The following is a 26,229-nucleotide window of genomic DNA, read 5'->3' as shown; positions in this document are numbered from 1 at the left end:
ATGAGTTGTAAGCATTTGACTTTGTAGAACTTCCCTGGTTGAATCACAGTGAATGTTGCAAAGGATTATTTAACAAAAATCAGGGAAAATTTTGTATTCCATGCAGCATTCATCTTTCACTGATGTTTTGTGAGCACTGGAAAACTCAGAATGGTAGGTGAAGAACATGGGTAATTTCTGCAACTGTTCAGCAGTACTGTCAGTGTCAGTCATTGCTATAGTTAGTTATAAATCAAGTACTAGATAATTCCTGTTCATCCTTGTGAGCTCCTAGCAGTTATAGAATAGTTTTAAAGCATTAAGAGCTAGAAGGAAAGAAAAAAAGAATGAGAATAGTAGAATCCATGAGGAGTTGGGAGGGAAGGAAGGAGGTGAGGCTGCACAGAGCATGCTGCATGGAGGGAGAGTTGGTAGCACTACGGAGAAGAAGGAGGGCAGAGTCAACCTGGTCAGAGGGAAATGAGGGAACCTGACATGGACATACCTCACTTCTGAGATGGTGGAGGAAGGAAGGAAGGAAGCATAGTCATACAAAACCTACTTTTGTCATTATTGAAAATATTCTATTAAACTTAGATATTTTCAACAATGGTGGAATTTTAAATGCTGATTGAATTACAGAAGGAAAACCAATTGCACTTTGAATATGAGCACAAAATACCTTTTTCTCATGAGCCTATGTTCAGTTGCAGTTGGACATTGGCAGTGATTCTGTATTATTGTCATCTAAGGCTAGATAACTGATTCTTTTGCTTGCAGAATGGTAGACTTCATTACGTAATAACTTTAGATGTACATTCTCTCATTTACATTTCTGTGGCAGATGTGTAGCAGAGGATATTCTTTCTCTTGCTGTAACTTAAAAGTTCACATGCAATACAAAAATTTTTAGATAATTACTTACATCAATGTAATAGTAATTTCCTTGTGTTGTTTTCCTCTAGATAACGCTTTTGGAATATATGAATAGGTACAATGGATAGCAGTGTTATATTTACTACTTTGCAATTCTTTCCTAGCTTCTTTATACAGATAGGAATTTTGTGATTTGTGCTCCGACTGGCTCTGGAAAAACTGTAATGTTTGAGCTAGCTATTACCAGATTACTCATGGGAGCCCCACTGCCTTGGTTTAACATTAAAGTTGTTTACAGTAAGTATTATGCAACTTCAAACATTTTGGTGACAGCAGTATAAAATATTCTGTAAATATGGAGATCTGGAATGAGTGATTTAATAATATTGAAATTAAATATGTTAAGAAATTGTGACCTACCTCATTCTTTTAGAAGTTGTTTCTTTTAGGGTTTGTTTATTCATGATACCATTGTAACTATGTTTGGTATTTAACAGCACTGTGTAATTGAGTGTTCAGCATTACCTATACAAGTAAAAATTTTAAAAATCTTGTCAAGAGCTTGTCCTCTAAGAAGACATGAAAAGGAAGAAGAAAGCAAAGGAAACTAAAACAAATTCTTAGTGGCAGTGCCAGAAATCTTGCAGTATCTTTTGCATGCCTATCTGTTGCTCTGACATGAGGATCAAATTTTCCACTAACCTGGTAGTTTTATGCTGTTACATTCTGTCTACTAGTTCAGAGGCAACAGAACTGTGATCTTTGTAAGTTTAATTGATCTGTATAGGTACTAATGAAAATACTTGAAGATAGTCACAACAATTACACTTTTTCTTTCCTTCTTGGAGAAATGAGTTCATATCATGTAAATCAGATTAAATTTTTTCCCAGTTTTTATTAATTCATGCTGTGATTTATTTGTCAGTCTTACTATTAATGATTGATCTTTACATATACAAAAGTTTCAGCCTAATTATTTTTTCTATTTTTTAATTCCAAAGTGTTCAAATTCTTACAATAAAGCTAGTGTTGATTTAGCGTTTACTGTATATTGTAAACAGATTTTTATGAACAGGCATGTATAATAATTTCTATGTCAGTGGATTGAGGTGGAGCATTTCAGTGTACTGTAATGTTTTTGTTTGCATTGGTAGAATTGATACAAATTGGCTGGTTGAAACGTTCAGTCAGGAAGCAGTTATTAGATCTGCTGACTTTTCCAGGTTCAACAGCGATGGAGGAGACATGTCAGTTTTCTGCATGTCAGAACAGAGGTGTCAGTCAGATTATGTACTGTTGGAGTGTGATCTGGTATCTGATTTATCAGTGGTCCAATGTATGTGAATTAGTTTGCAGTAGTAGTGTACATCAGAGTTGTTTCCCATAGCTTTAACAGAAGCTAAGGATTGGTGACAAGTTCTGGGAGCAACCACTAGCTTCTTGCATTCTTGCATAGCAAAAGATAATTACTTTTGCAATTTTGTGAGTTACTTGCTGGTAGCTTAATCAGTTTTCTGGAGCAGTGATTTCCCCTGCTTTATAGGCCACTGATACGCTTATGAGATTTTTATACCTCTTCCAGAAATAGAAACTGGTTCTTTAAAACCCTTCATCTTACAGATCACTTGTCAGCTGATATGCAGAAATGGTTTGTATTCCAGTGGCTCTAACTAGTCTAGAATGTAATCACTGTCAAGATCTATTTTATTAGTACTGCTTTTGGATCATGTGTAGATCACTTCTTTCACTTGAATCACTGCATTCTCCTCATAGATTACCTATCCAATATAGACTTACATGTGTTGCTACTATCAGTCTTTGTAAAGAATTACTTCTGATTTCTAGGAATCAACCTCCATCTGCAAAAGTATAGTATATATCCTCAGGGAGGAAAAAAAAATAAGAAACAGATTGTTTTGGGAGTCTGTTTATGAGGACCAGCATCAGAAATGCTACCTGCTGCATTAGCTGCTACCTGCTGTTCGCTGCTTGTTATGACCCTGACTACACTTAACTATACATTTGGTTTAGATAGATTTTTATTTCTTCTGGCATTCTGTTTCCTGCATGTGGATGGTTTTTCATTTATAACCCTTTTTTCTCTGAATACAGAGTGCTCAAATAATTCAGAACTGGAAAAAGGTATGATATTCCATTAGAAAAGATGTATTTCCTGTCGTTTATTCTGTCCGTGAGAAAACCTTTGATAGCTGAATGATTGTTTCCATGTGGGATTGAGGAAAAAATCAGGATTAAGAGAGGGCATAAATAACCCCAATTAAAGGGTTCTGCTTCTGATTGCTGATAGGGAAGAACAGGGACCCAAAGCTCAACATGGATCTGTGCACGTGGAATAGGATAATAAGGATGATAATATCTGTTACAAATTTTATGCTTTGGGGTGCAAAGCTGAAAATTAGGGAAATTAAATCCAGGCAGACATCTTAAAAATGTATGCAGTTAGCATCTTTAGCAAAACAGTTGAAGATTTGGTTTACCTGATATAACTCTGTTTTTTGTATTTTTAGTGGCTCCAATAAAAGCTCTATGCAGTCAGCGTTTTGATGATTGGAAAGAAAAATTTGGACCTATAGGACTCAGCTGCAAGGAAATAACAGGAGATACAATGATGGATGATTTATTTGAAATACATCACGCTCACATTATTATCACTACACCTGTAGGTTTCAATCACAATTCTTACAGAAACCTAGAATAAGCAGACATTAGCAGTCTGCTAATTGTATGCTACTAGGACTGCTCCTTTTTTTGCTAATAAGTAGTAATTTTATGATCGCTATGCTTGCCTGCACACTGCTATGCATACTATTAGGCCACATAAAGAACAGTTGGTAATATAACAATGTGCCAGATGAAACATACATGGCATTGGCTTGAATTAATTTAACTTATTTTGCTTAAAGTTTTATTAAAGTTTAGGCATGTCTGCTTGTTCCGTACTTCTGGCATATGTTGGCCTTTAAAATATCTTTCGCTTTCTGTTGTTTTATTGTGGTGGTTTTTCTCCCAGGAAAAATGGGATAGCATGACTAGAAGATGGAGAGACAACTCTATAGTCCAGCTTGTACGACTGTTTCTCATTGATGAGGTAAGAAAATTAATATTTTATACGTACAGGTTTTGTTCTTGAAGATAAAAGGAAACTTAAAAAATATAACATTCATTTAACACATGTATAGATTGTAACTGGAGAAATATTTAGCAAATCTTTTAAAATTCCTAATAGGTGCACGTTATAAAGGATGAAAGTCGTGGTGCAACGTTAGAAGTTGTAGTCAGTCGGATGAAGACTCTTCAGTCTTCTCTTTGTCATCTTATAGAGAAACATGACACTATTCCTCCCTTGAGATTTGTAGCAGTTTCTGCAACAATCCCAAACGCTGAAGATGTAAGAGTTACATTTTAACTGTATTTTAATCAATGTAGTTGTATTTTATACAATTTACCTGGAGTTACAAATTTAGGTTGATAACAAAATTGGCATTTTTAAGCTGTCAGCTGGAGACGGCTGTGAGGTTGATGTTCATATAACAAAGGACCTACAACCATATGGAGCTATCAACCAAGTGTGGACATGATTCAGTTTTAGACTTCTGTCTGTGGTATTTGTCTCAAAGTACAAATCACAACAGACTTGAGATTTCAGTCTGAATGATATTGGTCCTGTAGAAAGCAGAACTTCACCTGTGATTTTAATGATAAAAGCAATGTCAAATATGTTAATAGTTTACATGTGACAAAAGCTAACTTATTATTTTGTGATGCAGTTAGAACAGAGCATGATTAAAAGCAGAAAATTGTCATTTCTATTCCATTTCTTCTTTTTTAAAGATTGCAGAATGGCTTTCAGATACCAAGATGCCTGCTGTATGTCTGAAAATAGATGAGGATCAACGACCAGTGAAGCTACGCAAAATTGTTCTTGGCTTTCCTTGCAGTGACAATCAGACAGAATTCAAATTTGACTTAACTCTTAACTACAAGATAGCTAGTATTATACAAGCCTACTCGGAACAAAAACCAGCACTTGTGGTACCACAGCTTTTTTTAATCACATTTGAAGTTCTTTCTTTCTTAAGAGTGTTGATTAAAAAAAATAAAATCTTTTCTTACAGTTTTGTGCCACAAGAAAAGGAGTACAGCAGGCCGCTTCTGTTCTTGCAAAAGATGCTAAATTTCTACTGAGTACAGAACAGAAACAAAGGTATTTTTACATCCAAGTTGTTCTAGCAGAGGAGTGTCTGCAACAAAGTCATCATCATAGTTAACATTCTTTTTGGTAAACTGGTTCTGCTTTTGAGAAGCTTTATTTACTTCTCAGATTTTTAGGGTACTTTTCACAAGCATAAGTTGTTTCTAAAAGCTGCTTTCTAAACATACAAATGTTTATTCCTATGGTCCTATAAGGCCTTATAGTGTAAAGATTAAGCATATGAGTAGTTGAATTGGATGTGGTCTTACTAGTGTTTTAAGTTAAGCCATTAGAAGTCTTTGCATTATCAGATACCTTTAATAAATACAGCCCTAACCCATGTTAATTATAATTTACTTCAGGGTTGCCCAGTCATGGCAGCTGCAGAAGCTATTTCCTGATTTTGGACCTCAAACACAGTCTTTGCCTTATGTGAACAACCTGTCTAGATTTTAGGTCCTGACATGGAAAGATGACTGGGCTGGAAAGGCTGCAACAGCTACCCCAGAGAGTCAGTTTGTTCCCTTTGTGAAGATGGGAAAGGTGATGGTTGAAAATATCCAAAGAATATATATTTTTAAAATTATTTTACAACTATGTCCTTTTGATAGTCTAACACATAGTTGAAAACTAAGAACATCCTTAAAAATCACAAATACAGTAGAACGATGGGAAAGTGTGTAAAAAATGTACATGTCAAGGCATGCATCTTACAATCTTTCCTGAGGTAATTGTGTATCTAGTTTCCCATGAAGCTTTGTTTTCGCATTTTAAAAACATACTTGCATTTTTTTATATTCCACTTACATTAGTGAATCTGTTTTGTGATTTTGAAGTTTTGGGGTTTTTTTGTGTTGCACAGATTACAGAAGTCTGCAAATGCATTGAAAGATTCCAGACTGAGAGGTAAATATAACATCTCTGCTCTGTGAGTGAATACATGCTTGAGTAAACCTAGTCAAGTGATGAATGTAATTATTTCGTTATCAGATCTTTTAATGTATGGTGTGGCTTATCATCATGCGGGTATGGAGATATCTGACAGAAAAATAATTGAAGGAGCTTTTACTGTAGGAGACTTACCAGTACTTTGTAAGTAAATTCAACTTTGAAAGTTAGAATGTTGTTGACATATGCTGAAAAGACTGCAGTTTCAAAGTGGTAATATTCTATGATTCTATAGTTTGTTTAACCTTTGGAATTACTTTGTGAAATCCAGATGAAGATGTGTTTGTGTTTCACATGCACTTTTACCCTGTGAGTGTACTTACACACTATTACTAAAGACCATAGAACTTCTTTTCAGCATATGTGGAGGTCATAATCCCTCATATGTCTGTACAGGTCTGGCCACATCCATTTCCTTTTCATACCTCTGAGCCATCCTGTTGAGGTGGAACTCTTCTAGTGTGTCTTTCCTCAGAGTTCACGTGACGTTTTCTTTGTTTGTGTGCTTTGCAGCAGGGCTTCTTAGATGGGTGGAATATTATTTTCAAACTCCCATGCAAGGTGTTTTGACTGATGGGGAGGTTCCTAAGAAGTATTTCATTTTGTGTTACCTGAAATGAGAAAGTGTCTGAGACATAATGGGCTCATCTCATCCAGGCTTTCTTTTTCTGTAAAAAGATTCAGACCCTATGGGGAGAATTGTTTGTGTGATTCGTGTACAGCACTGAAAGATTAATGGATTTTTTGTCTTTCCTGTATAGTGGTTGTGGCTCACTGTGAAAACTTAAGGTAGATACCCTTACTGTGTTCTGGTAACCTTGCTAGACTCACAGGGTCCGTGGTATTAAAAAGTCTGTGCATCCCTGCAATCTACTGTACTTTGGCTGCATGGTGCACTGTGAACAGCTTTGCCAACTGCAGTGCCTTTTCTGAAATCTCGGGAGACTGTGGTTCTTTGCAAAAATAACTTTGAGACCCTGTGCCACAGCTGAACACAATGTGAACATACATATGAACTACCACTGAAAGAATACAAAGTTGCTTATTGGTACTTAAGTCCTTTGAAATTTATAGTTTGTATGAATATTTCAGAATCATCTGAGATACTAGAATTACACGCTAGAATTCTACAGCTGAGGGGGGAATAAAAGACTATGGGGCATATTCCACTTTCTAGGTCTGTGAGTATGATGGGGGTAGGGTTTTAACACACCTTTCACAGATACTGCAAAGGGGGAAAATTCTTTGGTCTTGAAATACAGTGTATGTATACCCACTGTGTGTGTATGTGTATACATATGGACTGAAGCTCTGATTGTGCTCGTAAGTAACCTTTCTTCGCAACATTTTTATGGTTAGATCATTTTGCTTTGACAAATTTCCCGTTTTGCATACCATCACAATATGAAAAACAGTAATATTCTCAGAAAATGGTGTGGATATGCCTTTAGTTTAGGTTGGATTCTTCTTTCCTGATGTACCTATGGTTACTTATTTCAGTTACCCTTTCATTTCAAAAAAGAACTGGAAAATCATTAATATTTTGTTTTCCTAGTGGAATAGTTGGCTTTTATAGCTGGCTTTCCATGTTCAATTCCTGCCACCCCATATATTCCTTAGAGAAAGTAAATTAGAAAACATGAGTGTGAGATAATTTGCCACAAATTTGACTGGTGTTTTCCATGTGAGAGTATGCATTGGTAAGGTATTGTGACAGTATTGGTGGTGATTCTAGTTTGGTACCATGGATATAAACAATGGATGACTTAAAAAATAAATAAGTAAATCTATCTTAAAGGTATTGATCACTACAAAGCAAGATGAAGTCATGGCTATATTCAAATATCTATCCATGAAGAAACATGAATAATGGTTCTCAGTGTGTGTCTGTTAAATTGAAGACGGATTGGATTCTGGTTAATATCCAAATGTTAAGGAATGTTTAAATAAAAATATCTGGCATGTAATTTGTTAAATAACACTTGATAATAAATGAATACTGGTGATCAATCAGATACACAGGAATTATAATGCAAATGTATGTCTGTAATCTACATCTAATTCTTTGTGGTGCAGAACACCCACTGACTTCACTAGAAAATAAGAGCTTTTGGGAATCAAGAGTTAGTCACTTATTTGCTACTTATTTAGTGTCTGCCAGACATTTTGATGGTGTTCATCTTGCAATCGATATACTTTAATCTAATGTAGTTACTACTAGCACCTTAGCTATGGGAGTCAATCTACCTGCACATCTGGTGGTTATAAAATCCACAATGCATTATGTTGGAGGAGTGTTCCAAGAGTACAGTGAAACTGATATTCTGCAAATGATTGGAAGAGCAGGAAGGCCTCAAGTAAGTTAATGCTATATTATATTGACACTATCTATAGGCAGATCAGTAGAAACTATTATTGGCAAAGAAACTACACCAACAATTTTACTGCGGTATTTGATTTTTTTAAAGGGTTGTAATTAATAGTTAAATGACTTCTGGGTAACCTCTTGATTGACAAAGAAATGTTTGCTTTTGTATTGTCCATTAAAAAGTACTTCTTTGCTTTGCTGTGGAAAAAGATCTAAAGTTTACATTTGGCATACATAATGAATGTGGATTAGAGAAAAAGTAGGAAGTTGGCACACAACTTATAAACTGCATGATAAAAATTCTGGGATATTGAATAGTATAGAGAGCTATGTGCTTTTGTCCTCATAACATCAGAACAAATAACTTCTAAGTTAGAAGTGGAGTAGAGGGGGAGGGTCAGAAATACTATCTCCAAAAAACTATAATTCATTGTGCTTCCACATGAGGTTGCTGATGCCAAGAATGCTATGTATTAACAAGGCTTTAGACATTTATTTGCTTGTAAAAAGGAAGAGGGGGATTTAAAAATGGCTATTTTAATGATACCTCTTTAAAGTCTCCAAATAATTTATGTTAAATCTTAACACTTTAAAGTCTTCTAATTTTTAGATATGCAGATAAAGCCTAATATGGGAGATAGCTTACTTAACATCTGTCTCCAGAGGCTGCTTATGTTAGCCACTGTGGTGTCTTGCGTATATGACAGTATTTTATCTTGACCTAAGATCTAAAGTAGTGCAGAAATTCAATATTTGTAACCTCCTTAACTGATTTGGGTTTTTTTGCTAGAAACTGTAATTCAGAAAGATTTTAAAAGTTGTGACTCAGAATCCTAAGCCACTTTAACTTACTGAGTCAAGAACTGCAATTACCAAGATGTGCCTTTCAGTATTACATACACTAATCTGATCTTAAAAAATGCAAAAGTCAGGAAACTTCTTGTACGAAAACCAATAAATCAGTCTAACTATTTTTTCCATTACAAAAAAAAAAACCAAAGTGAGGTGACTTGAGAGTAGATGATGAAGATTATAAAAATTTATTATAAAAGGCTTGACTGTTCTTTCAAGACTTTCTAATGTTTGGGGATTAGTAAAGAGAATTCATGTCAGTAAATTATTTTCTGTAGTTGTGCTTAGGAATCCTTTCCTTAGCTGTGGATCTTGTAAAGAGGTCAATAACAGTTCAGATTTGTGCTATTTCTCAATATGTCTCTATGTGCATTATTAGCACATATAGGCTGGTGCACTGTCCTGTCTGCCAGCAGTGGCAGGAATCACGGATCCTGCTTGCTGCCCAAATGAATTAGAACTTGCAATTAAGTTAGAGAGGCCTTGGCATTCAACAGCCATTTCAACAAGGATTTTAAGAAAACAGTTTTAATGGTTCCAACAGATAAGTGATGCATATTCAACTGCAATTTTTTTGGTAAGAGCTAGAGAGCAATTTTTGTTTGTGGTTTTAATTTTCAGTTTGACACTACAGCTACAGCAGTTATTATGACTCGCTGGAGTACAAGGGAGAAGTATATACAGATGTTAAATGGTGCTGATATAATAGAGAGCAGGTAACAAAACATTTTTGTAACACTATATAGAAGTTAGCAATGTTTCATAGTTTCTACAGAATGTGGTTTTTTCAGGTGATTTTGGGGGTTTTTTTGGTCTGTTTAAAAGAAATTTAAAGAAAATCAAATCAAGCTCTTCAGAAGTTAACAACCACTGGTTTATCAGCTAAAAACATCTTTAGAACATCTTAAACAGAACAAACAAAAAAGAAACAAAAAAAAAGTTGTAGATTCCTGCTAGAGAACTGAAGAAACTGAAATAGTATATATTGTGAAGACAAAAATCAAGAATTGAACCCAGATTGTATCTCTGAATTTTCAGATGATAGAATCCTGAAAATACCAGAATACAGAATTCACTTCATGTGAACAGAATATCGAGAGAAATATGTAGGAAAGTTAGTACATTAAATGGTTAACCAGAAAATTTTGCTCATGCAATTTTGTTAAGGTTTAATTTTTCAAATATATTTAAGATATCAACATTGTGCTGTAACTTTTAAATGTAGGTAGCTTTGTTTTTGAAATAATTGTGAAACTTCGCAGTAGACAGGTTTTTTTGGTTTTGCTTGCTGCACCTTAAGCCATAATAAACAAATTACATTGTTGATTATTTACATATTCTTTACTGTTTTCTAATGATTTCACTGATTAAAGTTGACAGTAAAAAAAATCATTAAAAAATAAAAATTGTTGTGATTTTGGGTGAAGGGGGAGGGGTTTGTTTTGATTTGTTTTTTTCCCAAACAGTAGTTTTAGCACTTCTTGTCCTACTGATAGGTAAATATATTTACCTTTTTTTTTTTTCTTAGTTTGCACAAGCATCTTGTTGAGCACTTAAATGCAGAAATAGTGCTACATACTGTCACAGATGTCACTGTAGCTTTGAAATGGATACGATCAACATTCTTGTACATTAGATCCTTAAAAAATCCAGCTTATTATGGTTTGTTGTTTTTTTCTTTTTAATTGATCTAAATTACAATACTGGGTTGTGTTAGATCCATATTATTTCTTTCATTTTCTTATGGTCTATTGTTTTGTAAGGAGTTGAAAACAAGACGTGTGATATGGCCTGTAACATTTTTAGGAGCAACCGTTTCAGTTGCTTTAATATAAGTAATAGGAGTTTCAGCATAGTATAATATTTAAAAACTATGAAGAAGCCATTTACAGCTTCATAATGATTTATTTCTTTTGATCTTAGTACACTGGACCATGTATTAATGCAGTATCAAGCCATACTGTACTTTTCAGCATGAATACGTAATCTGCTGCTAAGAAAAAAAAATTGTCTAATATTTCATAGTTTTTCTAAAACAAATATTCAATAATCTTAATGCTGGTGTCTTCAGTTTGTCTTACCCAGAACAGCCTTTCAGTCCCCAACCCTGACCATAACTTGGTTCCTGGCTACTTGCTCTGCACCCGATTATGAAGTCATTGGTCGCTTGCTGGAGACTTTTTTTTTAAGGATTTGTAGATGGGACTGGAACATAGGACATCTAGTACTTGAATGGATGTTACATCATTTTAGGTGGCTTCCTATGTTCTAAAATAGGAAAACTCTACATGTGAAGTTGCTCACTGATATTTGTGCAACTTTTAGGACTCTGATATTTTACATAGGGGAATATCTGCAGCTTTTACCTTTGCACATCAGTTCTAACAGTCACTCACTGATACATAGATACTTACATTATGTAAGGATTTTGACTTGTTCCCAATGTAATAAATCCTTACAAATTTTTGCCTTTGGGGTATCTGTCTGGCTCCCAGAAAATCAGCAGATCAGTTTTGATGGGTAATGATATTGAGGAGGAAGTATGTCATTGTATTAGGTTAAAAAGCCTTTCATCTTTTCATGAAGGTTTTTCATCTGGTTTGGATAAAATTGGAATTGAAGCAAAATTACAAGGTAAGTGGCTTTTAAGCTTTTTTTCAATAAAATGTTATGGTTTAGGGCAGGTTCACCCATTAATTTCAATAGATCCATTCACAGAACAAATGTAATTTACTATGTTGTGCTGTTGATTTTATTTAATTATTAATAGTTTTGAAACACTATCAATACATTTTGACTGGTGGAAAACTTTTCCTTGTATAGAGGAAAAAAATTAAATGCCTTTATCTACCTCATTGCCATATACATACTTAGAAATAGGGAGCAGAGCACTTTAATTGTGATGCTTGTCATTCTTCCTAATTTTCCTTTGATTGATTTCGTTTGCTTTCATTAATTTCTGTTACTATACTTGCAAAAACCTATACTTTTCAAGGCAGAAGTTAACCTCCAACTTTAATAGAAGTAGGATCACATTCTTAAACTCTTGCTTCAGTTCACTGGAATTACTTGGGTATACATTCATTGCAATCTGATGGTGATGTTTCTGACTTGTACATTGATAAGGTTTTTTTGTTTGTACTAAAAATGCATATGTTGTCAAATTGTTGACAGAACTGTGTTTGAAGAACTTAAATGATTTGTCATCTTTTGATTTGATCAGGATGGATGAAGCAAATAATTTCAAACCAACAGGTAACACTTAAATGAACTAATTTTCAGAAGTGACGTTGAGGTAGTAGTGAACTACAAAGGGTCATAGGAGTATACATTAACAGGAGTACACACATATAGTAGAGAGTAGAATCTGAGAGACTGTTTGACTAGAATATATGAGCAAGTTTCTTTAACAATTCATGGAAGTTCATTTGTTTAATATTGATCCATGAATAGATCTTCTCTTGTTGCTGGAAATTTTGTTGTGGTTTAGGAGAAAATTACAGAATGTTACCACAGGATCATTGGATGTGACACAGGGCAATGAAGGACACATTTTATCACTAACTCCTTTTCCCTACAATCCTCTGCTAGAGGTGGTTGGCTTCTCAGCAACCACAGTTCAGCCTGGCATATTCGTATGAATTTATCTCTATTGGAGAAAACTGTAACTGATGCATGTTTCTTTCTGGCACTCTATGATGGGGTTAGTCTTATCCATCAGACAGCTGGGGGCAATAACGTGCTGAGTCAGTGGTGGTAAATCTCATAGAGCCCTGTAATAAGAAAATTAATTTGATTTTGCGACTTAAAAAAAATACTTGGCATATTTTTTTTTAAGTTATATTCTTCTTTTACAGAGACTGGAAGATTAATGGCCTGGTATTATATTGCATTTGATACAGTGAAACAATTTTTCACAATGAAAGGAACAGAGACATTAAATGAATTGGTAATGTTAACTTTTTCAAGAAAATTTACATATGTTCAATTGATTTTGAACATATTCAAAGATAAGAAGCAGAAGTTCTTATTTCCTTTAAAGAGCTCAGGCTTTGTTTATATAAAGTTTTGGAGAATACATCTAATTAAATGTCACATGGAGTATTTTTGAGGCTTTGTACTTTCAGATCTTTTCATTTCCAACTCTTTCTCCCCTCACTAACCTTGCTTATAAAGATGTAAAGTTACTGAAGCTGTTTTGTCTATGTATTAAAAACTACTGGTTTGTGGTTCAGTAGTTATTTCTTATTGCAAAAACCAGCTACATGGAGAGCAGATTTTACTTTTAAAGGAATGTTATTGTCTTTATGTTTTAAGTAATTTTCCTCTGTCAGATAACAGGTTGTTACTGCCACTGTTAAGTCAGAAAAGACTTTTTTTTTTTTCAAACAAATACCATGGTAGAACAGATTGGCCATGAAAAAAAGGAATGCCTGTTCTCCTATGGCTATCTTTGTTGCTGAAGTATGAAGAAAGTGCAATACATAACAGATAGTAAAAACAATTTATATTTGTCTTGTACGCCATGAAGTGTTAGCAGTGTGGTTGATTTAAAAAAAAAAAAAAAGTTGGAAGTGGAAGAAAAAGTGGCAAAGAAAAACAATTAATAAAAAAGTTAAATTGTTACAGATTACAATGATCTCCAAATGCACAGAATTTCTGGATGTCAAGTTAAGAATAAATGAAAAGAAAATACTGAACACTTTGAATAAGGACAAGGACAAAATAACTATCAGGTATAAAAAAAATAAATACATTGAAAAAGGAAAGTATCTTTTTAGCTATAAATAAAATGAATAGCAGAAAATATGTATATTTTTGTGTATAGGTTTCCATTGGTGGGGAAGATAAAAACAAGAGAAATGAAAATAAACTGGTAAGTATTAGATTGTGTTGTTACTTTTTATTGAAAAGCTGTCATTTTATGGCTGTTGGAGTCCCTGCTAAAATTTGTACTGTTTTATAGATCAGACCTTGTATTTCATTGTTTCTATTCAGAATTTTATTTTGTTTTCCAGTAGAAGCTTTTATGTTATTATACTTTTCTCACAGTATGGCTTGTATACCAAAAAAAATTTTTTTTCAGTCTTATTCAGGCTCAGCTAGGATGTATTCCCATTCAAGACTTTACTTTGACACAAGATACTGGCAGAATATTTAGAAATGGCTTAAGAGTTACTCGATGTATGGTAAAATTTAATACTTTTTGTTCTTATAATAACAAGCTACATTTTATTTGATTAATACAAGTCAACCTTATTTTTACAGGGTTATCTGACTTTTTGGCATCATGTAAGGACAACTTTTCTGCTTTATTAAACTCTGTGATTTTAGCAAAGTGTTTCAGGTGCAAACTGTGGGAAAATTCACTTCATGTGTCTAAACAATTGGAAAAAATCGGTAGGTACTAGTCAGAAATTAGAAAGGTGTAATCTGATAGAGAATCAAAACTCATAACTAGCCTAGTAATTTCTGGGATGTCTGCTTCCATAATTAAATGGGTTTCCTAATTATGCATTTGCCACAGTGAAGTACCACAGTTATCAGAGTAGTCTGTCCTGATAAAAGATAAAAGTAATCAATTTAGTAATTTTCTTCAGGCTTTCAAAGTATTTCACAGTTGTTCTTTTTTCGTAATGTTCATCTCAGTATCTTGAGCATATTCCACATTTGTGTGATTGCACGTCTCTGACTAGGCTATGCCTTCCTTTCCAAACAGCTGTCACTGTAGGTCCTGTTACTCATATCTATGAAAGCTCTTTAACTTGCATTGACGTGGATAGGAATCATGAAATAGAAATAAATTTACTGTGCATGGAGTTGTTATAGACGAGGATCACAAGTTTCTAATTATCATCTTCCTTTTACTGTATCCTGTTACTGAATGAACTTCTAGCTGGAAATACAGACTTGTCATAATTACTTGAAAAGAAGTTGAGAAATTTTGGAGTCCTCTGTATTCCAAAAATGTAGTTATACTTGTTTGAGATAAGAGTATAGCTTCCTGCTTTGATGTCTGGTCTGATCATACCTTCATGCTTTCAGAATTCACTGCAATGTTCTCTGTATTTCTTTAAAGACACATCTGCTCTGTATGGAACTTTATAATACAGAGGTCTGAAAGTTTGAGAATACCTAAACCAGAGGATCCATATGGTGCAGTACATTACAGCCTTGCCAGCTCAGCTCAGAAGCTGTATTGCTTCATTCATGTGGATTCAGAGCAAGGGACAGGGCTTGTTAGCTTGTGCACAGCACAGTACAGTGTGGTGGGAACCCATTTCCACTGCTGGATCTGTGCCAGCGTGCACACGGTCAGCTGAGGGATCTACTTTATTTTCAGCATTTCTAGGGGGTTAGGATAAGTGAGATAGACATGGCATTTGCAGTATAGACAAATCGTTTCCTGTATGTTATATTCAATAGAATAAAGTCAGGTTTAATTTTTCACTAATGGAAGTGCTATAGATACACATCTCTTTTTTTATTTTTTTTTCTTATGCTGTTGTTGCTTTTGCAGCATATATTACAAAGAATTACTAACTTTAAAAGTTCCATTTGTTCCACCCACAGACTTCTTTTGAACTGTCTGCTGGCAGTTCACTCTCTTTTCCTGAATCACATGTTGCACTGATGCCTCTTCTTGACCTCCGTGATGCTATGGCTGCTAAGCCTATTCTATGTCTTTGTGAAGTTAAGTGAATTGTTTAAGCTCACAGAAATTTACTGATACCATGTAATGTATTCAGAAGTCCCAATTTTTTAAACTTTTATCTCAGTATGTTGGTTTTTTAATTTTTTTAAAAAAAAGCCTTTAGTGATCAGTATTTCCTTTATAAGATTGACTGTTCTTTAACTGACATTTGTCCTTAACTGAGATTGAGGATTCAGTTGAATTCTTACTGCATTTCTACAACTATCTCAATTTTTTACTCTTGTCCAGTAATGATGCTTCCTCTTGTTGCTGTATGATATGCTTGATTGTCATTTCTTATTCTGGCACACAGGATAATGATCAGTTGCTGTACAGGATTTTACCACCTTTACTACTTTTTCAGTTTGATTTCCACCTCTGTTTTTTTCTTGTTCAGAAATAGATAAAGACAAAGGGAAAAAAAATCTTATTCATATTGTCTTCACTTGGTGGAAACCCTTCTGCCATTTTAGGAATTATGGCAAAAGAACCAGTCTGCAGTTTCACTTACAAAGAAACAAGGCACCAACCTTAACTAGAGTAGCTGTGGAAGTAGTATGTGAGAATCTTCAGTCTTCAGATTGTTTGCAGAGCTTTTGCAAAGGAGAGGGGTGATGGCAGAAGGTGCTTTTCCTAAGTCAACCCCAAAAGATGTTCAAATATACATAAAAGGACAAAAGATCATCTGTTTCTCTAAATTATTAATTCATGAGTTGGAATGAGTAAGATTGCTTTAGTGTCTTCCAAGAAGCAACCCATGAGTCTTTTGAGAGGTTTTCCACTTAATTTTCAGATCTGTTTTACTGTTTCTACATAATTATGTATGAAGAATCCACATGAGTATTGGTACTGTCTTTTGTCTACAATTTTTGCAGTTATTGTAGTAGTCTGTAGTTCCAGTTAAGGGAAACACCCTTTCATACGCTGTGATGACAAAGTCTCACTGGAAGTTTGAAAGAACTGGGAATCATGAAGAGGAATAAGATTGTATGTGGAATTCTCTGCCAGTCTACTTTTGTGGCAGATAGGGCATAGGAAAATTTTTTGCTAAATCTGCAGACTCCTAGAAAATTATAATAAATATTTTTTGAGGGAATTTCACTATTAGCTTGCTCACAACACATTGAGATCCTTGTGACTTGAACATACTTACAGTTTCTTAGGTAGGGAAAAAAATTCTGAATGTTGTGTAACTTGATTTTTCCATCATGTATATGCAGAACACGTTTCTTGACTTTTGTAGAAAGTGATCTAAAATCTGTTTTACTCTAGAAAATGTAACTAAAAATTTTCAGTATTGAAATACCAAATGTTTTCATGTTTGATTTGTATTGCATTTCTTTTTCTCTTTGCTAATGGATAAGTGAAATTAAATAATATTAAATATTTCATCAACTGAACAGAAATTTAGTGATTTGCTTTGCAGAAGTCTGGGACAAACATACTGCAGAATGATTTCTGCTTTGGTTTTACCTGTTATAATGCAGTTGAGAATAATTTGAGGTTAGTGATTGTCATTTAAAAGCATAAAAAACTTAAATTTTTCACAGGTGTATCACTGTCAAACATTATGGTAAACGCTGGGCTGACATCATTTAAGAAAATAGAAGACATAAATGCGAGGGAACTTGAATTGGTAATCTATTATATAATATAATATACTATTTAGTAAGGAAAATATTGATTATTAATAGTGTTACCAGTAAAAGCAGCATTGTTAATATAGGTCTGCTATATGATTGTCAGCAAAATTGAGTGGTTTAAGTCATTTATTCATTTATACTAGTAAATTTAAAAAAGTATGTGGCTACTGCTATTTTTCCTTGAAAATGTGTGTGATGTTTTGTTCTAGCAAATTTTATGTGGATGATTTCACTGATTTGGCTGGTTTTGGAAAGCAGTTGCTTAAGTATGTAGAATTTCATCATTAACATGCTTTGAAACAAAGGGCAATATGCATTTCCCTTTTAGGACTTAGAAAAAAATTAAAAAGGCAATATGTATTTATAGTTTCTCTTAATGTATGTTAATGATAACAATCCTGAATTTCCATTATTGCTAGTTTTAGTTACAGATAGTAATAGAATAAAATTCTTCTGAATCATCTATAATGCACTTCTTATTTTAGGGAAGTTAGCTTTTACCCCAGGATAAAATCTTTGGCTCTTGGTTCCTTTTCTGAGGAAACTTTTTCCTGTGTTCTGGAAGATATAGTGGATTTCTAAAGGAAACTGATTTTACTTGGGTTTCTCTGTTTTGGCTTTAGGAATTTGATTTCTGTTTTCTGCCTCCTTTTGCATTTTTCCTGTCATTAATTTTATTTTTGTTAGTTTTGATTGAAGCTAGGGCAACATGGAAAAGCCACCTCATATAAAACTTGAGTAGTCAGGTTTTGAGGTCATTGGATAGTTCGGTGGCCGTTACCTGAACAGAAGTGGTAGCAATATGAAAAAGTATTGGAATTTTCTTTTGGTTATGTTGCTGTTCTGGACATCTCTAACAGTAAAGAACCAGGAGTGATAAGGGCTTTTGTTGATAGTATCATTAGTACAATGGCTTTGGTTCCTTAGATTTACATTTCTGTTGGCATCTCTGATCAGCTGGATGTTTCAGAAACAAAAATAAATCTTTGCAGATTTTAAACAGACATCCTCCTTTTGGAAACCAGATAAAAGAATCTGTTTTGCACCTTCCAAAATATGAACTGGACATTGAACAGGTAAATGTTTTTTTATTTATTTTATGTTTTTATGCTGATATTATGAAATGAAAGAGCAAATACTAACTATAAGAAATTTTGAGCCTTCACTGATAGAAGATCACACAATATTTGTTGCCTCCTTCCACCTTAGTGTGTATAACCAAACTTCTAAACACTGAAGGAGAGCCTTGGAATAGACATTTCCTATAACACAATAGTGTGTCTCTCATTAATAGCGGTTTATGTTACAGATGTAAACCAGTATATTCCACATTCTAGCTTTGTATGTGAGTCTAAGAGGTCTGGTCTATCTTGAATATAAACAAATACTAGGGACAGAAAAACGTCCATATAAAACTTACTGAAGAAGCATGAAGTCATGTTTATCTTCTACATCACACTTAGGAATATAGAGAAACAGTAAATTATGACATTAACCTAGCTGGTGCCCTTTGAAAAGAAGGGTGCAATTCCATATGCAATCAGGAGCTTTGAGGTTCAGGTATGCATTTTGTCTTTAAACAGGTCACATACCCACCGTACCTCTCTGAAATGCAAAATCTGAAAAATAGCCTTAAAGTGTCTCATGAAGTTTGTATAAATAAAGACACCTTTGAAGTTAAAAACTCATTAAATGTGTGAAATTGTGTTATAGCACAATATATATCTATTTTAGATCTCTAAAGTTATTCTCAGAAGAAAGTTTTAACAATTATAAATGTCTTACAGAGGAATGTTGGGATGCCAAAATATACCTTGTTCTCTTCTTACATCGTTTTCTTTGCATTTAACAGAGGATGATTTTTCCAAAGGCTTAATGTAGAATGCCTTTTATTTTCAATACTTTTTCAAATGTAGGATATTCAGTTATGGACAAGTTTTTCTGAGACACTACTATACAGTAATAACAAAAATTGTATCACAGATTGAAATTGAATTGAGCTTTTGTGCTTGTATCAACAGTTAGGAATTTATGGAAGGGCGTATATTTTACTTTGCATATTTTATTAGTTATGTCATCTTCTGTATAATTTTTTCCTAGCTTCCAAAATACAGTGATACATTGGCTGAAATCTTAGTAACTGTCAAATTAACAAACTATGAGCAGCTACAGACAAAGAGAACCGCAACAGACTTTCATTATGTTACGTTGGTCATAGGAGATGCTGACAACCGAGTCATTTTTAATCAGAAAATTATGTATGTATGATCAGGTTTTTTGCCTCACATTTCTTAAGGGTATTGACTTTTAATCCTTTCTGTGACTTGCAGTTTTTGCAATAATTTCTACTGATGACAAATGGTACAAAATTATTCTTTATCCTATAGTATTTTCTAGTCACTGTTGTCATTTAAAATGCTGCACAAGATTCAGACACCTGCAAAACATGCCAGTGTGCTTGTCAGTAGAGTGTACATCTTTGTACAACACTGATGTCATATTATAGAAGTCATAATAATTTCCACATAAATGCAGAACAAGTAAAATACCTGTTAAAAAGATAGATTCTCAAGTTGCTACTTACTCTTATTGGCTATATTTCTTTAACTATATCATATTGTCAATTTTTTTTTTCACTCAGAGATGGAATTAAATTCTCCAGTTGGCTAAGATACTCTTTGAGCAAACAGGAAAGGAGAAACAAAATCTTTTCCAACTGTGTGACCTTTACGTGAGTTCTGGCCAAAGTCTGGCACTCTTGGCAGAACTGAAACTGATCTGCAGGATCCTGGCTCTCTGATGGCCATAAATCATATATTATTGGAAGGTTATTCTTAGGCCACTTATCAAACAAGAACTAAAACCAAATAAAAGCTCTTTCACTTGGTTACAGGTGCCGTAGCATACAGTCTTGTGTTCATTGTCTGTGTCTAACAAAACTTTACTGATACATTACAGGGATTCTGTGCTGCTGAAAACTGGAAATTGGACAAAGAAAATTGAAGTGAAAAGAGCTCTTAAATCAGAGGACATTAGTATAAATTTAATTAGTTCTGATTATGGTAGGTTGATGGGTATGCTTATAATTTTAAAACAAATGCAGTAAAATTTTGAATAAATTGTTAGAAGACTATATCAGGATGAAAATATAATAAAATTAACTGATCTGGAAACAAAACTATATTACATGTTTTTTTACTGACTTGAGTATTATCTAGAAGTCCTAATTGCATCTGTTTCATTTACTAGCATATTAATGAACTGGGAAACATCAAAACTGCTACTAGGAGATAGTATCTTTCTTTGTTGATGCAGATTAGAATTTTCTTTTGCCCTTCACCTTCAAGTTGAATTAACTTTCAGTAGTGATAACCTATTGATAGGTTATTTATGCTGGGAAGAGCTGTCTTTGTGAATGGTTAGGTTTTGCACTGCGATAAAAAAGTATTAGATATGGATTCATCTCTACTACTAGCAAGAAATTTCTACAATGGAAAATTTTGTGCCTTAACATGTGTAGATTTAAACATTGGTCCCCTCAGTGTCAATTTCCATTGAATTGGAACTATAGCAGCAGATGAGGAGAGACAGTGGTGACCTTGAAACACAGAACTTTGAAATACAATTTGAAAATAGACTGGCTGTATTACAGGTGGGGCATGATGACAGAATTTAAAGAAGATTGCTGTGTGCTAGATTAACTGAAGTGTATTTGCTGCTTTCATGATAAACATTGAATATTAAGACTATTGCAATAATCAAGTCTGGAATAATCTGTATTCCTATGGCTAAACTTGTGGCTCAGGAAAAAGGAGTTTTTCTAACCAAATAAAGATGAAGAAAAAATAGTCCTTTTATTACTACTTAGCTGTCTACATGTTGTACTGAGTTCATTGAAACTCAAAACAACAGTTAATTTCTCTGAAATTGTAACAGTGAAGTTAGATTAAAAGCAGGTCTCCTTAGTCTCTACTTATTTTAAAATCTGTTTCAAACTTGAAGGAAATCTCTCATTTTTAAAAAGCCTGTGTGGTTTTCCAGCAATATTTGCCTAATAAAAGACAAAAATACTATTTTACAAATGGTCTCTTATAGCCTGATATGAATCTTAATTAGAACTAGAACCATTATTAGCATCCAGCTTCAAAAGAACTATCAACATACTCAACTTTGCCTGTGCAGAGCTGGTGATACTCTTTTAACACAGACTGTAGTACAATTTTAAAGTTAAAATTACATCAACAGTGCAAAACCATAGATAAATGTAGTTTTAAAACAATACAGAAAAATTGTGTTCGAGGGCCTAATTTTATTACTCATCTGGTAACCATGTCTTTAATTCTGAATGTTTGGATTCATTAATCTCTGTCATAAAGAATCTGTTCATATGATAGTGTGCTTTCAATGCTACATTATCTTAACAAATTTCCATGATCTTTTAATAACAGTTATACTTTCTTAAACTCTTTAAAAAAACTGAAGGTAATCAGTAGTTTAGAAACAGTTAGTAGCAATTCTAAATATGTTTGTCTTTTTTCAAAGTTGGCCTTGATATACAGCAAGCATATAAAGCCTTTTACTTAACACCAGAAAAAGTGGGAAGTAAAGTGATTACAAATCAAAAACTGAAAGCTGAGTCTTCACTTGATATGTATTGTGGTTCACCACAAAGTCTGCCAGCAGCAAAAGTAGATTCAGGTAAATGATCAGATCAGAACATCTGGTTAATAACAAAGTCAACAGAAAATTGAATTTTGCTTTCAGTAGAGAGCTAGGTCTTTATTTATCCATACTGGTTTTATCTCAAGTATAATAAATACGATGATGCTGCTTCCGCTTGTCAAGTACTGCAGTGCAGTTCTTTGATGAATTTGAAATTAAGAAAAATTGTGGATGTTTGGTATCTAATATTACTGTTTGAATTTGAGCATGTCATAGTGCCTCTTTTTCAATAGCATTGATTAATTTCTTTCAAATTACATTGTTTGAGCAGCCCAAAGTTTTGTTGAAGGCAACAAAATTCTAGTGACCCAGATTACTTCTAGCCCATCTTTTACTGCATGAAGTACTCCCTCAACAATACACATGAAATAAAAAGTGAGCATTTATGTATTATGCTTATCTAGGAGACAGATCTAAACAAGGGATTACTTACAAGAAATATGGAAACAGAGAATGCAACCATCGCTGTAAAAATAAAGATGCATGTGGACATGACTGCTGTGAGTTTCATTAAATCTACTATTTCTATTACTTTTAGACGAATATAATTTAGAATAGCTTAATTTACACCAGTAGCTACATTAACAGAAGCAATGTAAGCCAGAGAGTCTGGCCTGCATTGTTGCTACGATACAGTCATAAAAGCAGTAATAAAAAGCTTTTTCAAAAACACTTTTATGGGCACTAAAATGATCAATAATATTTTTCAGAACCTCTAGCATATGATTTAAGATCAATGTCAAAGAGCAAATGTTACACTTTTATATAAAAATTTGTGCATTAAATCTTTTAATTAGTGTGTTAAATCTTTTAGGATCTTTGAATAGAAGATACTAAGCTTGATGGCAAAGTTTCCATTGATCTGGAAAGATTTAGGATTTATCCTTTCTAAGCTAAACTGAAGATTATTTTAATTCCATTTCTCAGGTAAAACTGGAGTACCTCAAAAGTCTGAGACAAACGGAGATTCAAAGTTTTCTTTGTACCTAGCTGATTTAAGGAGCAGAAACTCAATTTCATCTGTACCCCCAGTAAAACGGTTAAAGGTTCGTTTGAGTACAGTCAGCCGTTGAATAGACTTATTTTAATCTGTTATGTATTTGTACACATTGTTTGCAGAGATAGTTATATAACTAAATATGAACATCCAAGTTTGTCTTTTCTGTGTGGAATGCAAAAAGGAAAGAAGTACAAAAGTAAAGGTCTGTGAATCTTTTGAGAGGTTCTGTTGCTGTTTGGAGCACTTCCAACGGTCCACTTCTGTGCATGTGCTCTTCAGTTTTACTTTTATGGCATTGGATAGATTGTGGTGGGTGAGGTACAGAGGCATCATTGGAAGGTACTGTACTGTGACTTGGTTTTGGCAAAGTATGACCCAAATGAAAACAAATAGTGGTATTTATCAGAGTAATGCTACTAAGAGATCTTTTTGCATTGACAGGTAGATCCAATTCTTTATAAAAAACCCAACCATGTTAGCTTTTAACCTCTGAAAGATTCCATGGATTATACTTTATCCCTTTGAATCTAGTACTAAAATAGCTCTTTCTGCAGCAAGAATGGCAGTTGAGATGTTGGAATGTTTTATTTCCTCCTCACAGTTTTGTTTGCTTGTTTGTTTGCAATAAAGAATGATTTAGCCTATAGCTGATACAGATGAGAGTGATAACCAGTCTCACTTTGCCAGGGTACTTGAAGAACTCCACTAGAAGCATGTAATTCAAGCCTCTTTAACTGATTACATTAGATATGCAGACCTAAGAAAGATTTTCTGTGTGATCTTTAAAAATTATGCTAACTGATACAGTATAAATTATGTCATTAAGACTGTTAAAAAATTGTTTTCAATATGTTTATATCTTACCAGTTACAATAATCTGTTTTCTTTAGATGCAGATGTTAAATCAAGCTCAAAATGTGGATCTCCAGCAATTTGTTTTTACACCTAAATCTTTGTTGCCAGCATTGCCAAGGTACTGAATAACATAAGTAATAAAAAAGAAATCTGTCTTATTTTAGGTAGTATGTGAAGTTGTAACAACTAAAAACTGTTTTCTGAACAAAATTATTTTGCAACTTTCTGCAACTGTTTTACTGACATGTCACTGATTTTATTTTATTTTTAATAGGTCTAGCAATAAACAGTCATCTTCTTCACCTTCAGTGGACCAGGTAGATAATGTTAATAACTTAGGAGTACCTCAGCAACAACTGCAATCCTGGAATTATGGAAAGATTAGTAAGTTATTGCTAATGTTTGAAATTATGATTTTCACTATTTTGATTTGAATATACTTGTAAGCTCAAACTGGCTGAAATCGCTACAGCAACAAGTGTAGCATTATAGAACACTGAATGTGTAGGGAAATGTAGTGGCCTTAATTGGCTTTCTTTCTGGTGTTGGTAAGAATTTCTAATGTAGATCTAAGCATCTAAAAGTACCTTTAAATAAAACATTAATGACTGAATCAAAAACAGCAGGGTCCAAATCTACAAATACTTCCTGAAAGGTATGACTGTAATGTATTTCCACTGAATCCACTTGTAATGCAGGGGATTATACATATAATTATATCTATACATTTTCTTATTTTTCTTTTCTGCTGGAAGAAGTTAGTGAAACATGAGCTGTTGTTTGGTAGTCGATAAAATGTGACCGTTCAGTAACTGAGTTCATAACTAGCAAAACATCTCCGTCTGGAAGCAAATTTCCTCTTTCTGTTTCTTTTCCACTGGAAAGGCCACAAATGTTTTTACATTTGGTGTTAAATGATCAGTCTTCATTATCAGTATATAAATATGATGTTCTCCTGCCGGTATTACTTTGCTATTTTATTTGTTGACAACAGATTGATGTGAATAATGTTTTGTTTAATTTGGCTAATAAGTAGCAGTTCTGATGTTAGGTCATACTCAGACATAGAAGGAACACTGAGCTGAAATGAATTGAAACATTACCTTGTTCATATCTCCTTAAGCGTTGTCAGCTATACTGTGTAATTTTAACATCTTTATCAGTGATGTGAACAGTGGGATTGAGCGCACCCTCAGTGCACCAAGCTGTGTGGTGCGGTCAACATGCTGGAGGGAAGTGTTGCCTCCCAGAGGGACCTTAACAGGTTTGAGAGGTGGGCCTGTGCGAACCTCATGAAGTTCAACAAGGCCAAACGCAAGGTCCTGCACATGGGGTAGGGCAACCCCAAGCACAAATACAGGCTGGGCAGAAAATGGATTGAGAGCAGCCCTCAGGAGAAGGACTTGGGGTGTTGGTGGACAAGAAGCCCAAGATGACCCAGCAATGTGCATTTGCAGCCCAGAAAGCCAACCATATCCTGAGCTGCATCAAAAGAAGCATGATCAGCTGGTCAAGGGAGGTGATTTTCCCCCTCTACTCTGCTCTCGTGACACCCACCTGGAGTACTGCATTCAGTTCTGGGGCCTTCAGCTTAAGGAGGACATGGACCTGTTGGCACGAGTCCATAGGAGGGCCACAAAGATGGTCAGAGGGCTGGAGCTTCTCTGCTATGAAGATAGGCTGAGAGAGTTGGGCTTGTTCAGCCTGGAGAAGAGAAGGCTGAGGAGACCTTACAGCTGCCTCCCAGTACCTAACGGGGGCCTACAGGAAAGCTGGAGAGGGACTTTTTACAGGGGCATGTAGAGACAGGACAAGGGGGAATGGCTTCAAACTGAAAGAGGGTAGGTTTAGATTAGATACAAGGAAGAAATTCTTCACTATGAGGGTGGTGAGGCACTAGAACAGTTTGCCCAGAGAAACTGTGGATGCCTCATCTCTGGAAGCGTTCGAGGCCAGGCTGGATGGGGCTTTGAGTGACCTGGCTGAGTGGAAGGTGTCCCTGCCCATGGTAGGGGAGTTGGAACTAGATGATCTTTAAGGTCCCTTCCAACCCAAACTGTTCTATGATTCTATAATTTC

At 34.4% G+C, this 26,229-nt stretch overlaps 1 protein-coding gene across 1 annotated transcript in view; it reads left to right on the top strand.

Moving 5' to 3' along the window:
- Positions 1 to 26,229, top strand: part of HFM1 (helicase for meiosis 1) — a 38,182-nt gene that overhangs the window by 8,504 nt on the left and 3,449 nt on the right. The window contains exons 8-33 of the mRNA XM_056356426.1: positions 1,020 to 1,152; positions 3,384 to 3,535; positions 3,887 to 3,964; positions 4,103 to 4,264; positions 4,708 to 4,908; positions 4,992 to 5,080; positions 5,931 to 5,974; positions 6,059 to 6,160; positions 8,228 to 8,373; positions 9,858 to 9,952; positions 10,765 to 10,898; positions 11,823 to 11,870; positions 12,411 to 12,491; positions 13,094 to 13,185; positions 13,866 to 13,972; positions 14,065 to 14,112; positions 14,323 to 14,420; positions 14,505 to 14,636; positions 17,481 to 17,566; positions 18,566 to 18,649; positions 19,674 to 19,831; positions 20,532 to 20,635; positions 22,700 to 22,795; positions 23,223 to 23,341; positions 24,186 to 24,268; positions 24,425 to 24,534. Of these exons, the coding sequence (XP_056212401.1) occupies positions 1,020 to 1,152; positions 3,384 to 3,535; positions 3,887 to 3,964; positions 4,103 to 4,264; positions 4,708 to 4,908; positions 4,992 to 5,080; positions 5,931 to 5,974; positions 6,059 to 6,160; positions 8,228 to 8,373; positions 9,858 to 9,952; positions 10,765 to 10,898; positions 11,823 to 11,870; positions 12,411 to 12,491; positions 13,094 to 13,185; positions 13,866 to 13,972; positions 14,065 to 14,112; positions 14,323 to 14,420; positions 14,505 to 14,636; positions 17,481 to 17,566; positions 18,566 to 18,649; positions 19,674 to 19,831; positions 20,532 to 20,635; positions 22,700 to 22,795; positions 23,223 to 23,341; positions 24,186 to 24,268; positions 24,425 to 24,534 (2,782 nt within the window). The remainder of the gene's footprint in view (positions 1 to 1,019; positions 1,153 to 3,383; positions 3,536 to 3,886; positions 3,965 to 4,102; positions 4,265 to 4,707; positions 4,909 to 4,991; positions 5,081 to 5,930; positions 5,975 to 6,058; positions 6,161 to 8,227; positions 8,374 to 9,857; positions 9,953 to 10,764; positions 10,899 to 11,822; positions 11,871 to 12,410; positions 12,492 to 13,093; positions 13,186 to 13,865; positions 13,973 to 14,064; positions 14,113 to 14,322; positions 14,421 to 14,504; positions 14,637 to 17,480; positions 17,567 to 18,565; positions 18,650 to 19,673; positions 19,832 to 20,531; positions 20,636 to 22,699; positions 22,796 to 23,222; positions 23,342 to 24,185; positions 24,269 to 24,424; positions 24,535 to 26,229) is intronic.

Source organism: Falco biarmicus, chromosome 11 (assembly GCF_023638135.1).
Source record: "Falco biarmicus isolate bFalBia1 chromosome 11, bFalBia1.pri, whole genome shotgun sequence".
Lineage (NCBI taxonomy): Eukaryota > Metazoa > Chordata > Aves > Falconiformes > Falconidae > Falco > Falco biarmicus.
Note: the sequence above shows the minus strand (reverse complement) of the source record. Positions and strands in the feature narration are given on the sequence as shown.